This window comes from Trichomonas vaginalis, chromosome IV (assembly GCF_026262505.1).
Source record: "Trichomonas vaginalis G3 chromosome IV, whole genome shotgun sequence".
NCBI lineage: Eukaryota > Parabasalia > Trichomonadida > Trichomonadidae > Trichomonas > Trichomonas vaginalis.
In genome coordinates, this window is record NC_067206.1 from 5897284 (window position 1) to 5912375 (window position 15092).

General features: G+C 30.7%; 5 protein-coding genes across 5 annotated transcripts, besides 13 other annotated features; 4 read left to right on the forward strand and 1 right to left on the reverse strand.

Annotated features, from left to right (window-relative positions):
- Positions 1-3867: part of a mobile genetic element that runs on past the window's edge.
- Positions 55-1830, reverse strand: TVAGG3_0037880 (organellar and viral DNA polymerase type B; the record flags this gene model as incomplete). The annotated part of the gene is made up of 1 exon (XM_051220655.1): positions 55-1830. The coding sequence occupies one exon, from the start codon at positions 1828-1830 to the stop codon at positions 55-57; it is 1776 nt and encodes a 591-aa protein (XP_051105641.1).
- TVAGG3_0037890 (uncharacterized protein) lies at positions 2052-2870 on the forward strand (the record flags this gene model as incomplete). Its single annotated transcript, XM_051220656.1, has 1 exon — positions 2052-2870. One exon carries the CDS (start codon positions 2052-2054, stop codon positions 2868-2870), a length of 819 nt encoding a protein of 272 aa, XP_051105642.1.
- Positions 3096-3623, forward strand: TVAGG3_0037900 (protein of unknown function, DUF4107 family; the record flags this gene model as incomplete). Its single annotated transcript, XM_001294150.1, has 1 exon — positions 3096-3623. The coding sequence occupies one exon, from the start codon at positions 3096-3098 to the stop codon at positions 3621-3623; it is 528 nt and encodes a 175-aa protein (XP_001294151.1).
- Positions 3624-3867: a terminal%2Cinverted (terminal inverted repeat of Maverick-1B transposon ID:TVAGG3_0037740).
- A 402-nt stretch (positions 3868-4269) lies between these two features.
- Positions 4270-5259: a mobile genetic element.
- Positions 5228-5259: a terminal%2Cinverted (terminal inverted repeat of rnd_1_family_319/TvMULE1 transposon ID:TVAGG3_0037910).
- A 1083-nt stretch (positions 5260-6342) lies between these two features.
- Positions 6343-6452: a mobile genetic element.
- Positions 6367-6452: a terminal%2Cinverted (terminal inverted repeat of MuDR-N2_TV transposon ID:TVAGG3_0037920).
- A 384-nt stretch (positions 6453-6836) lies between these two features.
- Positions 6837-7673: a mobile genetic element.
- Positions 6837-7673: a terminal%2Cinverted (terminal inverted repeat of Banshee-A1 transposon ID:TVAGG3_0037930).
- Positions 7674-7778: 105 nt separating this feature from the next.
- Positions 7779-7806: a mobile genetic element.
- Positions 7779-7806: a terminal%2Cinverted (terminal inverted repeat of ISTv1 transposon ID:TVAGG3_0037940).
- Positions 7807-9097: 1291 nt separating this feature from the next.
- Positions 9098-10017: a mobile genetic element.
- Positions 10018-10200: 183 nt separating this feature from the next.
- Positions 10201-11040: a mobile genetic element.
- Positions 10201-11040: a terminal%2Cinverted (terminal inverted repeat of Banshee-A1 transposon ID:TVAGG3_0037960).
- Positions 11041-11930: 890 nt separating this feature from the next.
- TVAGG3_0037970 (uncharacterized protein) lies at positions 11931-12416 on the forward strand (the record flags this gene model as incomplete). The annotated part of the gene is made up of 1 exon (XM_001313991.1): positions 11931-12416. One exon carries the CDS (start codon positions 11931-11933, stop codon positions 12414-12416), a length of 486 nt encoding a protein of 161 aa, XP_001313996.1.
- A 709-nt stretch (positions 12417-13125) lies between these two features.
- Positions 13126-14909, forward strand: TVAGG3_0037980 (protein deglutamylation; the record flags this gene model as incomplete). Its single annotated transcript, XM_001313990.1, has 1 exon — positions 13327-14904. The coding sequence occupies one exon, from the start codon at positions 13327-13329 to the stop codon at positions 14902-14904; it is 1578 nt and encodes a 525-aa protein (XP_001313995.1).
- Between the last annotated feature and the right edge of the window lie 183 nt (positions 14910-15092).

A 15092-nucleotide genomic window follows, 5' to 3' on the forward strand; every position in this document is an offset into this window, starting at 1 on the left:
CTTTAACTTTTGCCCACTGTGAAATATTATCTCTTCCTCCTATCCTTGCAACACTTAACATTTGACACCTTGATATTTTATGAAGTCTTGTAATGTTATATGGTCAACATACATTAAACAGCAAGTGTTTGAACTTCTGGGAACGTTAAGTTCTGGATTTAGTTCAGGGTCACAAACTATTAAAGGAAAGTGTCTATGTATTCCAATCTCTGTTATCTTAATGAGAACAAAGAAGCCGGACATAAACTTTTCACCAATGGGTTCCTTTTGGTCGTCATCGAATAAATGTCTCATGAGATACTCTGTGCTTAACATTTCTTTCTTCAATACTTTCGGTATACCTTCTAAAGTATAAAGTCTTGCTATAGCTGATGGATATAATGAAACAGCGTCGAAATCAGCAATGAGTTTCTTTTCGCTCTTTTGTTTAATGTTATCTGACAACATACATCTTCCACCTTGAATACAGCGTGAAATAAATTCTCTTGGTTTATTTGAGAGGTCATATAAATTTCCATTCGGGAAGTACACTCTGTTCTCAAATAATTTGTTAGCAATTGAACAAATACTAACGTAGTCATAAACGTTTAAATCAAATTCTTTCAATATGTCATTGCGGAACTTAACAAAACCTTCTCTTAAAATTCTTACATCTTGTTTGCAATAAAATGTGCTATACTTTTCTAAGTCGAAGTGGTTTTCATCTATTCTGCAGTTTTCGATGGAATCTATGTTTTTCATGAATGTATCTGCATCCCGGATAAACTTACATGCTTCACAAATGACACCAGTTCTGTTGTCATTTGCTAACAAAACACTGCTGTAGTAGTTATATGGAAATACTTCCTTTTCACCACACTGCAAATGAAACATTTCAGGAAATAGTTTAAGCTTCTTATTTATAACACTGTAAGAGTCTTTTATAATAATTGCCCTTCCTTTATATAAGCCAGTTATTTGCATTGTTCGTGAACCTTTAATGATGGGAGTTCCTTTCACTTCTGTCATGTGTCTTAAGATGAAGTTTATATCATAACTGAGGTTATGGAAATATATTAAACTCTTGTCAGGAAGTCGTTCCAAAAATTCTGTTGCACAGTTCTGACCCCAAATGCTTTCACTCACTGAACCATCTTCACTGTCATAACAAATGTTAAAAGCTTTATGAACTCCATCAGTGCTACACTCAAAGTCAGCAAAGAAAACGTGCTCAGGAATGAACTTGCACTTATTTTTATTTACTTCTTTTGGCTCAGCTTTCATCTTCAGTTGTACACAATACTTTGGAGCATATGTCAAATCTTTAAATGGTGCAAGGTTCTGTTTATATAAGTCAGTCGTATATGTGAAAAGTTCTCCATAAGAAATAGGTTCGAAATATTTGCACTCCCACAATGTTTTCATAACATCCCATAACGGTGTTGTTCTATCATAACGAACTACATATTTATCTTCTCTCTTTGTATAAATCTTCATTTGTTTCTCAATGTTCATTCCACCACAAACTTTGAGAATTTCTTTGTAATTTCTGACGAAATATGTTGTCATTGGTAATCTTTCGTTTAGCATGTAGTGGTCTTCAACAAGAAGTAAGTCAATAGTTCGAACAGTTTCACATTCTTTTGGTATATATCTCTTTATTTCATTATGTCTTGAGTCATTGAAGTAGCCAATGGTAACATTAAATGCTATACCTGTTGCGTCAGAAATTTCTTGTACTTTACTTTGAGGAAAGTCTCTAACACGAATGACTTCTCTCATGTGGTCAATAGTCTCTCCATCTACTCCAGCCTGAATGCAAGCATAAACGAAACAATTGTCTTCTGTCATAAGTGCTGCAGTTCTTTTGTTCAATTCATTGAAGATTTGGTAGCGCTCAAGATTTATAGGTAATGTGCAAAGATACTTCCAGAACTGACCGCTTCTCTTCTTATAAAACTTCTTTTCACCATTATCTTTCCAAAAGCTTTCTATAAGTGCTGGGTTTCCTGTTTGCTTAAGAGCTTCCAAAATGGCTTTCTGGTCATTTGTCAGTGTGCTTTCATCTCTATATGGTCTCTTTTTTCAAGAAACCAACCAAAATTCAAGAAAGTCAGTATACTTATGAATATCCAAGACACTGGGTAGAGTATGTAGGAGGTGAGAAAGCTATTGAAATCAGACAGGTTCGAAGTATTCCAGCAGGAAGAACAATATTATTGAAGAACTTTAATGTTTTGAGGTATAATGATGAAACAAAGAAGCAAGATAGTTTTCCTGTTGCTGTGTATGTGAACTTAGATACAGGAGATGACATGAAAGTTTTTAATACAAAGCTTCAAACGGTAGTGAGAGAACAACTGACTGCGGAAGGACATCCATTACCTTCAGAAGTTACCATAGCATATAATTTTGAAACAAACTCAATAGATTTTAAAGTCGTCTCTGCAAAGAAGTCGGGTTTTACATTTAATGAAGCAGATGTATATTCGAATGAAAACTTCAAAGCTATTGCATGGTTAGATAATGACGATTGCTTTAAGAAAATATTTAAATTCAGTGACTCAAAGATGTCAATAGATGACCTTCGTGGAATGTTACCATCGACGTTTACAGTAGAAGGTTCAGCAGGATTGCTTACAAGATTGTCAATTGGTGGTATTTGGTCTCGTGAGAACATTGTTATAAAATCCAGTATAAGTGAATTTGCTGAAGAATCTATATTATGTCTTTCAAACTACATGTATTCGCCGCCGAAGCATTATAGTATAACAAACTTTGTCAGTAAGTTTAACATAAGACTTGTCGAACCTTCTTCAATGAAAGATGTTGTGCTACCTAAAGATGGAAAGGATGGACTCATTATTGAGATGATTTTAATAGCATATTAAATGAGCTTGTTCTTGAAGGTCATTCATGATGAAATAACTGTTGTAGAAGATGTTAGCAATTGTTCAGACATTTTGAAGCGTATAGATGAGATAAGAAAGAAGTTAGATAGACCGCAAAGTGGTGAGGGCGAAGCCCGTGAGAACGCTTATGTTTCATTGACTTTCTCCAGTAACGAGAACTTTTATGAGATAATATTGAAGAGAGGTGATTTTAATATGGTGTAAATGGTAGCTTGGGCAGCTTTAGGCGCAATGGGAACAAAAGCATTAGCATTTGGAGCAAAAGCACTTGGAGCTTATGACGCAGTAAATAAAATGAGTGGAGGAAGGGTTTCGAAGACATTAGATGCAAATAAAGGGAAGATTGGAGGTTGGGTTGCAAAGAAGTTAAGATTAAATAAAATAGGGCTCATAAATAAAGCATCCAATTTGGTTGCGACTGAGTCAGAAAATGCTTTAGGAAAGGACGATGAGTTTGCAAAACACGCAAAAGACTTTAATGACCAGATGAAAGGTGAAACAATGCATTTAAATAGATTCGATGGAACTAAAGAAAATGTTTCTTCTCCACCAGTAGTTCTTCCGTATGGTCCCTATGGAATGTATGGAAACCCTTACGAAAGACCATTTGACCCATTGACTGGTGGAAGTAACTGGTATCATTACGGACGAAGAAGAAAGACAGTCAAGTTGGAGACAGACGTGAAGAAAGCAACTAAAAAGAAACCAAGGAAGAGAGTTATAAAGCAATGAATTCAACAGGGTGAAAAAAAGAGGTGAGATCTCACCACTTCACCTAAATTTATTTTTGTGCTATGTTTTCATACGTGTGAGGGTGGTGATATCATTAATTTTTAAGTTTATTTTTTATTTTATTTTTATTTTATTTTTATATAAATGACGAAAACTATTGAGATAACAAATTACAACGGTCATGAGTTCAAGAATTTGTTCTTCGTTCCTCGTGAAAATACATTCTATCAGATACGAGGGAGAAAGGGTAAAGTTAGTTTGAGCGTTTATGACAACAAACATAATGGGAGATATATAAAAGCAATAGATACAAACGGTAAGCGTGTTTCATTAGCTTTGTCAAAACTTACTAACATTTATTTTGACAGTGACTTTGACCTATATGAAGAAGAAAGTGAGTCAGAAGATTATGAGCTGTTATGTGAAGCACAGCAATGGGAGGAGTTGCAATACTTTTGTAAGTGAGAACGTTTATTTTTTACATTAGTGAGGTGAAGTGGTTGGCGGCTTTGTAAATATTTAAGGTTAAGTTAGTGTTGTCGTTTGTGTTGTAAAATATACGTTAACGGTTTTGTAAAGTGTCAAATTCACATATAATGGGTAAGGAGGCGCGCAGTGCCTCAGTACCCATGATAGGGATACTAACTAACAATTAAGGATATGCTCACTAAATTGAAATCTTTTATTCCACCAAGCAGATTCAAGAATATTTATTCCGATCAAGGTCCGGCAATTATAGCTGCTGTTAGAGAATCAGGCTTTTCTTGCGATCATAAATTTTGCTTACGTCATTTTGCAACAAAAAGGGAATACATCAATGTCTATTCCGAAATTGTTGAAGTCGCTTACGCAGACCATCCTCAAAAACGAATTGACTTGATTAAAAAGTTAGAAACTCGTTTACAAGAGGAATATCCAAACCGCGAAAATAATCAGGATCTCTTTAAGTACTTAGATAATATTAACCCATTTGAAGGATTCGCTGACTACACCGCTGGCATACTCACAACATCTCTTATTGAATCCCTTAATGCCGAAATTAAAGATAAATGGGATACATATGAACCCGCCGAACTAATTATCCGTCTCATTGAACATGAATTCAATCTTGTTAAAAATGTTTTAACAGGTGATTTTAAATCAGATAATATTATCAAAAATCTAAATGAAACTTTGAAACATTCAGATATGTTTAGCTCGGTATTATATGATCCAATTCAAGAATTATATTATGCAACTTTTGGTCGCTATACATATTGCGTAAAAATTATGTCAGATTCACAATATTCATGCACATGTAAGCACATCGAATTATACGGATTACCTTGTATTCATGTAATCGCCGTATGAATCACTTTTCGAACAAAATTCTTCTTAAAAATTTGAATGATGCAGTTCATGCTCGCTTCAAATGTTCAGAGTTTATGACTCCTGTGGAAGATTTAATGAAATTTTATGTTGACCAAGCATCTTTAAAAATTCCCGGAATAAATTTCAACCTGGGAGATTGAAAAATTAAGGGAAAAAGGACTAGGATTAAAGCATTTTACGAAAAGTGATGCTGTGTTGTTGTTAGTTATTTATTTACTTTTTTTAATATTTTAAAAAAAATAAAAAGAAAATTCAAATAATTTTGTATCTCCCATGATATATCGACCCACGAGTACTAATGTGGCTATAATTAGAGATTGCAACTCTATTATGATCATAGTCCGGTGATATACAATAAGATTCAAATTTTGAAAGAATTAAATTAATAAAATCCCGGTGAAAAAAATAAAACAGCTTCTAAAAGTATAGTTATCTTAAAATACGAACTTTAACACAAGTTTCTTGATCCAATAGAAAATTGAATTCTTTGAATAATAAAAATATTTTATGTATTAACATATTAAATTTCCTAATTATTTTTTCTTCTTGGGAAAATTTTTTGAATTCGAATAGAAAATTCAATAAATTGAAATTGGGTTGAAAGAATTCTCCATATTAACTTGTCATAGATTTCAGATCATATAAATTAAGTTAATTAAATTTTAAAAAACCTTAATAGGATAAAAAAAAGAATTTACACTCTCTCACTTTGAAAACGTAGAAAATGCAATCTATTGGTATACATTTTAGTTTTGTTAAGTTTACAAAACGATTACTCTAGATTTTAAAGATTTATCAAGAATTTAGAGAATATCCTTCTCAAAACAACTTCAATAGCGAAGGATTAGTATTGAATCGGATTTGTAACATAATTATAGTACATTACAATACAATTTCTCCGACTTTTAAATATTTTTGAAATATTTACAAAAATATGCTCTTTCTATCATCGATACTTTAATACAGAGCAAATTTAGTAAATGTCATCACGTTATTTTTTCATAAATCGTTTTCGAACTTTTGAAATATTTATTTTAAACCAGTTTTCTACATTTAATATGTGAATTATATCAAAAGTAGATGGGCGATACTTGTAAATCTATTTAACTATTAGTTTGCTATTATTGAAGAACTTTATAATTTTTTTTCTTATGTATGGAATTAAAGATAATTTTGCCGATTCCACTGGTTTTTCTATATGAGTTAAATATGCCAAGTGAAATTGGACTTGCCAATATTGTAAATTGAAAGTGGACTATATATCGATTTTCATTGATTGATGAATAACTCGGAGTAATGTAATTGTTGATAATGAAAAATAGTTTTCAATTGCTGGTAAGGGCCAATGTATGTTCAATAGCTCCGAAAGCAAAAAATGCACGTTTAAAAAAAGACGATAACGATTAAATTACAAAATCGATAAGGACGACGATTAAATTACAAAATCAATAATGACCCCCTTTTTCGTGGTTAGGTACACGTTGTGCTTTGGTATATAAAGGAGGGAGTTGTATATGCTGATCTCTAGCATACTGATCAAGATTAGCTGAATAAAAGTCGCCGTCTGCAATAAACATTAAGCAAATTGAATTAAATATAAAATAACCGCATGGTTTTATAGAATAATATAAAAAATTTTGAATAGTATAGAATTTTTCGACCGTAATATAATGGTGTATGGATATATATTAATATTTAATAATGTGATGACATAAATTGTCCGTAATAAAATTGATAGAAATACGATGGACCATATTTGCACAATTTAAATGTATTCATTGTGATCTAAGGATTAATAATAGTTAAAATGTCATTCAAAATATTAAAAACACGTTACTTATGTTATAGACCGAAAATAGATTTTTTCGGTTTTCTCTTCAAATAATTGAAAGAATGATACTATTATAGGTTTATTATATTATATAGCATACAATCATGCTATAGCCGAAAATTATAAGTTTTGAGAAGATTGAATATAACACAAATAAATTTGAATGTAAGTTAAATTGCTTGTTGTTTTTAATAGCTATTTAATGAGAAATCCAATATTGCAAAATTCAAATTGAATGATTGAAAGAACAGAAAAAGTCATTCTTTTCAATTTCGAATATGTTTCATTGTATTTATAATTATATGGCAAATAAGATATTTAAACTTGATTTTTGAAGGAAAATTCACAAAATTGAATAAATTCAAATAATTTTTATTCCAAAATAAACTAGTTATTTGAGTTTAATACTAATTATCTATTCAAACTACAAAGTTTGTAATTTAAAAATATTTTGTGAGATCAGATTGAATTAATTCAAGGTTCTTTTCAATTAATATTAATGACCATATTACGCATTTTCGAACATTCTAAACCAAATATATAAAAATGGGAGACGAATGTTAAATTTGCTAGACATGGGGGAGTTGTCTGCAAAGTTTTTAGCTCTTATCTCTAACAAAAAATTAATTTTTTAAAAAAAAAACCGAATACGTTTCACAGCGAGAAAAAAATAAAGGCAAGATAGAATTTTCTAGACATGAAGAAGTTGTTTACCGAGTTTAGCTCTTATCTCTAACAAAAATTAATTTTTAAAAAAAAGACCGAATACGTTTACAGCGAGAAAAAAATAAAGGCAAGATAGAATTATCTAGACATAAAGAAGTTGTCTACCAAGTGTCAGCTGTTACTTACTTCTCAATACTGATATAAAATAAAAATCTTTATTATTTATTTAACCTTATTGTTTCATTAAACTTCATTTATTTTATATTATAGTTTTATTCTTTTAGCTACTTGTAAATAATCTAATTTTATATCATCATTTTACCGGATTATTCTTCAGTACATCGATTGTGTATCTAAAATAATATCATTATCCTTATTCTGTTTTTTTCCAAAATTCTTTTAAATATCTTTTTTGGTTAGATTACTTTATACTTTTTACTTTTATTTTTTAATTTCAAAAAAAAATTTGGTAATTGTTCTATTCTGTTACAATGTGCATTCTCATATTCTAATGAATTATTCATTACATACATTTAAAAAAACTTGTTAAAAATGAAATTAAAAAATTATGTTTATTATTACGCTTGAATGTGTCAACAGCGGTCATGCCTGTATCTGTATCCCATATTTGCCACAACACCTTTCTGTATCTGCATTTGTGTATTTCGGTTTCAGCTGATACATTTGATTTGGCGTGTAATTTGTTCCAGTTAATGGATTAATTGGGAGATCTTCATGCGGTGTGTTATTATTTACTCCAAATAAAGGCAGGAATAGCCTGAATGCTTTGGCAGCGCTCCAATGTCGGCCAGAATCTCTCAATCTTCCCATTTTGGTAGGGAGAATGAGAGTCTGTATGCCCATTGGACGCCCCAAAGATCAAGTAGATCTTGAAAGGCGCCCCTATTTTCTGAACCGTTGTCGGTCCAGAAACAATAAGGGGCGCCAAATTCAATGAAGGCGGAAGCCGCAACGTTCGCTATCGTGCTGCCAGCATATCTGGTATTTGTATACACGCTAGGACTTTGCGGCTAAAATCGTCGATTATGCCATAAATACTGGCCACGACACCCAAAATAATGAACATCTGCGTGCCAGATAAGATTGGGTGAAAGCGCCAATATCTTACTGCTGCTTCTGGCCCGGCATGCTCTAATCGCGTCTTGGTGAAATGATTTTCTTTGAAGTATCTGCGTACTTCTCTATAAGATACATCAATTTGTTGTAATTTCAAACGTTTCCGTTGTTTTGTTTGACCACAGGAAAGGCCCAGTGTCATGTATCACAGCAAGAGCTTTGATTTGGTCGTAGGGATTGACCCTACGACCTTTCTTGCCTTTAGGCAATGGGATATTCTGTAAGCTAAATTGATTTTGTAAAAAAGATTTTGAAACATCTAAATATTTTAAATCATTTGATTGAAGGGTTGGGGCGATGGGAACATGGGTGCAAGCTTCTTCCCATGTCATTTTACCTTCTTCAATCTGATTGGAAATACCAATTAGGTAAATTCGATCGACATACCCTTTGTAAGGATTCATTCTAATGAAGTACGTTAACAATCAAAATATTCTATAAGTGTCTAGTATGGAATTCAAAAGAATAAAAAGGTGCCCAAACTATTTTTTGAAAGTCCGCCATAACTTTAATGGTACTATTTCAGCGTGTACAATGAATACAAAAATTCTAAGAGTGCCACATAAAATAGTACTTTAGACTTGAGTTAATGCTACCAAGCAAATGTTAAAAAGATGACTTTAGTGTTTTGATAATCAAAGATTAAAATCATTATTGTCTAAATCAATAATCATAACGACAGAAGTTAATGTTTTTTCATCAGTGCTTTAAATCCACTTTTAAAAGTATACCTCAAAAATCAAAATATCAAAAAAAATTGGCCGATAGGTTTGGCTTTAATTTTTGTCTGCTTTTATGATTTGATATGGATGTTATAATTTTAAAAGTTGAGCCAAATTTACCAATAGATTTTTGAGATTTGCAAATACTCAATAATTTTCAGAGTGTTATCTTTTATTAAAAGAACTATTTGGTTTCAGTATCATATAAATTGATATTTACTTTCTATTTGAACCTTCATTTAGCTAATGATTTAGTAATACAGATTTATCTAATCCTTATAAGAGAATTTTGAATTTGTTATAATAAAAAAACAAACAGATATAGCTTACACTTCTATAATAAAGATACCTTTTATAGAAATCAGTATGAAATGTGTTTTGGCTTATTGGAAGCATATCAGACATAATCGCCATAATCAAAAAATCTATATACCCAATAAGTAATAAATTTGTCGATATAGATTTTCCATAAAATTAGTTTTTAGTCTGATCTTAAAATAAATTTAATTTTTTATAAAAAAATCACATTTAAAAGTACCTTTTTAGTAGCTCGAAATCCTGTTGGTGGATTTCGGGCGTACTTCAAAATTAGCTTTTCTTCTACATATGCAAGCTATATTTTAAATATGGAGCAAATCGGATCGGCGAAAGGAGTTTAGTTACCTTTAAGAATAAAGAAAATGGTAACGTAAATAAACGTATTATGAAATAATTTATAATTAAAATGAAAAAAAGAAAAAATAATAAGTAAAGTGACTGGAAATGAAAATTAAAATCAGTGTACAGTTTTATTTTTTTCTCGCTGTGAAACGTATTCGGTCTTTTTTTTAAAAATTAATTTTTTGTTAGAGATAAGAGCTAAAACTCGGTAAACAACTTCTTCATGTCTAGAAAATTCTCTCTTGCCTTTTATTTTTTCTCGCTGTGAAACGTATTCGGTCTTTTTTTTAAAAATTAATTTTTTGTTAGAGATAAGAGCTAAAACTCGGTAAACAACTTCTTCATGTCTAGAAAATTCTATCTTGCCTTTTATTTTTTTCTCGCTGTGAAACGTATTCGGTCTTTTTTTTAAAAATTAATTTTTTGTTAGAGATAAGAGCTAAAACTTTGCAGACAACTCCCCCATGTCTAGCAAATTTAACATTCGTCTCCCATTTTTATATATTTGGTTTAGAATGTTCGAAAATGCGTAATATGGTCATTAATATTAATTGAAAAGAACCTTGAATTAATTCAATCTGATCTCACAAAATATTTTAAATTACAAACTTTGTAGTTTGAATAGATAATTAGTATTAAACTCAAATAACTAGTTTATTTTGGAATAAAAATTATTTGAATTTATTCAATTTTGTGAATTTTCCTTCAAAAATCAAGTTTAAATATCTTATTTGCCATATAATTATAAATACAATGAAACATATTCGAAATTGAAAAGAATGACTTTTTCTGTTCTTTCAATCATTCAATTTGAATTTTGCAATATTGGATTTCTCATTAAATAGCTATTAAAAACAACAAGCAATTTAACTTACATTCAAATTTATTTGTGTTATATTCAATCTTCTCAAAACTTATAATTTTCGGCTATAGCATGATTGTATGCTATATAATATAATAAACCTATAATAGTATCATTCTTTCAATTATTTGAAGAGAAAACCGAAAAAATCTATTTTCGGTCTATAACAAAAACACGTTACTTACATGATTTTTGAAAGAATTTTTATAAAGCATTATAATCTTTGGGAACATTAAAGATATATTCTCATCTCATAAAATTTCCGAACCACAGTAAATGGCCAAAAATTCAATAGATGTAAAATTATTAATTTTTTGAGACTCGTTTTCAGCTTATATCGGCGTGCAGCTTCGCTATATCTATAAAACTAAAAATATTTTTTTCGTCATCTTTAATTAAATCAAATTAGCTATCTAAATTTCATAATCTTTACCCAGTTTTCAATGCTCAATTTTTAAAATGCATTTAAAAATGGAGCTTATATTGAAATGGGCTTAAGATTACTAAATTTTTGCAGACTTTTCAGAGAATTGAGCGGGAGCTCAATTCTCTGAAAAGTCTGCAAAAATTCGTATATTTTCGTGATTTACTTTTGACCATTTTAAATCGGTCATAGTTTACTATCAAAAACAATATATTATTCTATATAGATAACCATCCATTGTTAGTAATTTAAAATAATTTCTGGTTCAAATTAAGGATTATCTTCACATGATTAATTACTATTGTAAATATCTAGAGAACAATCAATAATATCAAGATTTTATTCACTGATGAGTTCAAGGTATATATTGTGATTTGCGTTTCGATAGCTCGCTTTAAAAAGTGACAAAATTTTTCTTATGATTGGATCCTACAAGCCTTGTAATCCAATTAACGAAGAAACAACTATTCTATTTCAGGCAATTTCCGAGAGATCTTCGTATTCACCAGAATCAAATCATGAAGCTTTGGTAGAATGCGCATTTTTGAAATATTGGTTAGATTTTATCGATTTTCATATTCAAAATATTCATGTATTAAATTGGCATTATAATGCTAGGAGGTTTTATGAAGGAATGATAACACATTTCGATGTATCGAAATTTAAAGATGAAGCAGAAAAAGAAAAAATGATACAAGAGTTTGCAGATTTTTCAGATTTAACAAGAAGGGATCTTGATGATATCTTTCATATTTATAAGAGAAAAGTTCTCGCCATATTTTTCTTAGAACCATTCGCATGTATATTCGGAAATTATCTCAATAAATTAATCAAAGATCTATTTGATCCTATTCATAAGTACCTCATAGATATACAAACAAATATTCTTGGACTTTGGGATCGTTACAAAGACAAAATTCGACCAGAATTTAAAGAAACCAGACCATACAAAGTTGCATTTGCTAAACATAATTTTATCAGAAAGATACCTGATAAACCACCTTTTCATTTCGAAATCGAATCAGATTACGATTCTCGAACTGACGAACAAAACTCATTACTTCCCGATGAATTATCAGAACCTATCCTTAAATATCGATCAGACGATGAAATAACCTGATGATGTCTAAGTAAAAATAATTTTTTAAAACATCTATTTTTTCCCCCTTTAATTCAACATTATATAACAAATCTTTTGAATCCAAATTATATCGGCTATTGAATTACCTATTAAAAAATAAATTTAATGAAATATGTATGAAACAATCAAAATTCACATATCTTCTATTGTAAAAACAAATAGCAATAGCATATGGATCATTTCAAATGGCGGTAGAGTACTCATTTGAGATTGTTGATACTGTGGACTCATCTGAATTTGTTGATATTGTGAATTCATTTGAGATTGTTGGTATTGTGAATTTATTTGAGATTGTTGATATTGTGAATTCATCAGATCTCGTTCTTGTGAAACCATCTCCTTTTGCAAATCAATCTGAGTAGGTTGATGAGAATCATTCTGATTCTTAATCTGGGAAAATTCAGAGGAGGATGTGTTATTCTGTAATTGACTCAATGCTTTTCGAAAAATAGAACTGACTCACGTGAAACTGTCTAAATGTTTGTCTTTTTGCTGCAATTCTATATCTTAGTAATATTTCATCTTATTGAACAAACGTTCAAAACCTTAGGATTTGGATCTTTTTCAAATTCATAGCAAAATCGAGTTTTATATCCAGAGATACTTTTGCACGTATTGTTTGACGTGACTATTAAATAAAAAGCCTTGCACGCTCGTTTTCGAAGAAAGAGTTATAAAATTATCCGGTCGTTTATCAAAAGTTTGCAGTTTTCGTTTATCAAAATAGATAATAATCTTGATATTAAGAAATATATCAGGTCTAAAAAATTTCTATCAAATTTTTGAATAGATTGTAAACCATTGTCTTTTTGATTATTTGCTTAATTAGTGTCAAATACCAAAAACAAGCAGTTTACATTTTTAATAAAATTTTTGCTCAAACTTGAATATGAGTTCGAAATCTGATAAAAAGATAGGTATTAAAAAGATAAAAAATCAAAAACCTACTATTCCTAGACTTACTCCATCGATTAGAATGGAACAGCCTCATCTTCTCGTTTCGCCTCTCAATTATCCAACATTTTATTTTTCAAAAAAGCGAGTTTCACCATTAAAACCATTTAAATCATTGGATAAAAGGCGTCAAATTTACCCTAATAACGTTGCCCCAAGCGAAGGAGATATTAAATTCGGTGGAAAATTTGAATCTGGCAATCTTGATCGAGTTTACAGAAGGGGTAACAATTCTTACGAAATACATATTGCACCTGATCCAAAACGTACGGCTCAATGGTTTTACTTCTCAGCTGAAAATATCAAGCCTGGAACTTATACTTTTGTCATCATTGGTTTTCATAGAGATACCGGTATCCATCACCATGGAGTTACACCTGTCGCTTTAAGCGAAAATGATAAGAGAATTGGAATAGGTTGGAAAAGAATCGGCGAGCAATTGAATTACTGGCTCAGCTCAAGTGGAAAACCACGTGAATATACTATGTCTTTCCAATTTACAGTCCACAAATTAGATTCGATGCATTTTGCCTATACATATCCTTATAATTACTCGGATTTACAATCTTTCTTAAGAACACTTCCATCATATGTCCACATAACAAGAAACATCTTTTCGCCAGGAAAACTTAACATTCCAATGATTTTTTGGGATGCAGACAATCAAATCTCATCCCAGCTTCCTGAAGATCCGAATCAGATTCCAGGCGGTCGAAAACCCCTTGCTATCATTGTTGCTCGCCATCATCCTGGAGAAACTTGCTCCTCTTATGCAATGGAAGGTTTTTTGCAGAAATTCTTTAATAAATCTGACAAAGAAGCGAACGAAATGAGAAATGAGTATTCATTCCTCATTATCCCGATGGTAAATGTTGATGGTGTTGTTTGTGGATTCTATAGACCAGGACTTAATGGAATTGATTATAATCGCGTCTGGAAAACCAAATCCAAGACAGAATTAGGTAGTTCTATATTAGATATCATTGATTCACTTACAAAAACACGAAAACTCGTTTTCTTCCTTGATTTTCATGGCCATGCAGGACTTTGGAATGCTTTTACATATACTTTGACAAATGATAAAGTTCCTTTGTCCGAATTATCTCCTGTATTTCCAGAAACGATGTCTAAAGTATGCCAATACTTTACTGCAACACACTCCTACATTTTAAGTCCACATGCATACGACAGAACAATGAGAGTTGCTTTACACCATCGATATAAAGTTCCTTTTGCTTACACATTGGAAATGTCAATTGGAGGCTCAACTTTGACTAAAGAACCAAACATGTTCACACCAAATGAATACAGAATTGTTGGGTCTTCAACACTTACAGCTATGTATGAAATGTTGCTCTTGAATGAAAACATCAAAGGAAAATTAGATTTCAAAGCAACAGAAATAGATGAAAATGTGGAAATAAAGCATGAAAAGAAGAAACATCACCATCATGGTAAGAAGCATCACTCAACAAATAATTCAGACTATGAATATAATGATATTGATGAATAAAAAAAAATTATATTATTGTTTTTTGAAATTAATCTCTATACTATGATAAGCACATCATGAAAGTAATGAATTCAATGATTTTTGAGTATGTTGTCGATTAAATAAAATTGCGATTAATAAAATTTTATCAATAGATCAACGATTATATATAAAAAGAATAGTTAGTTTCTAAACTATATATTTATAAA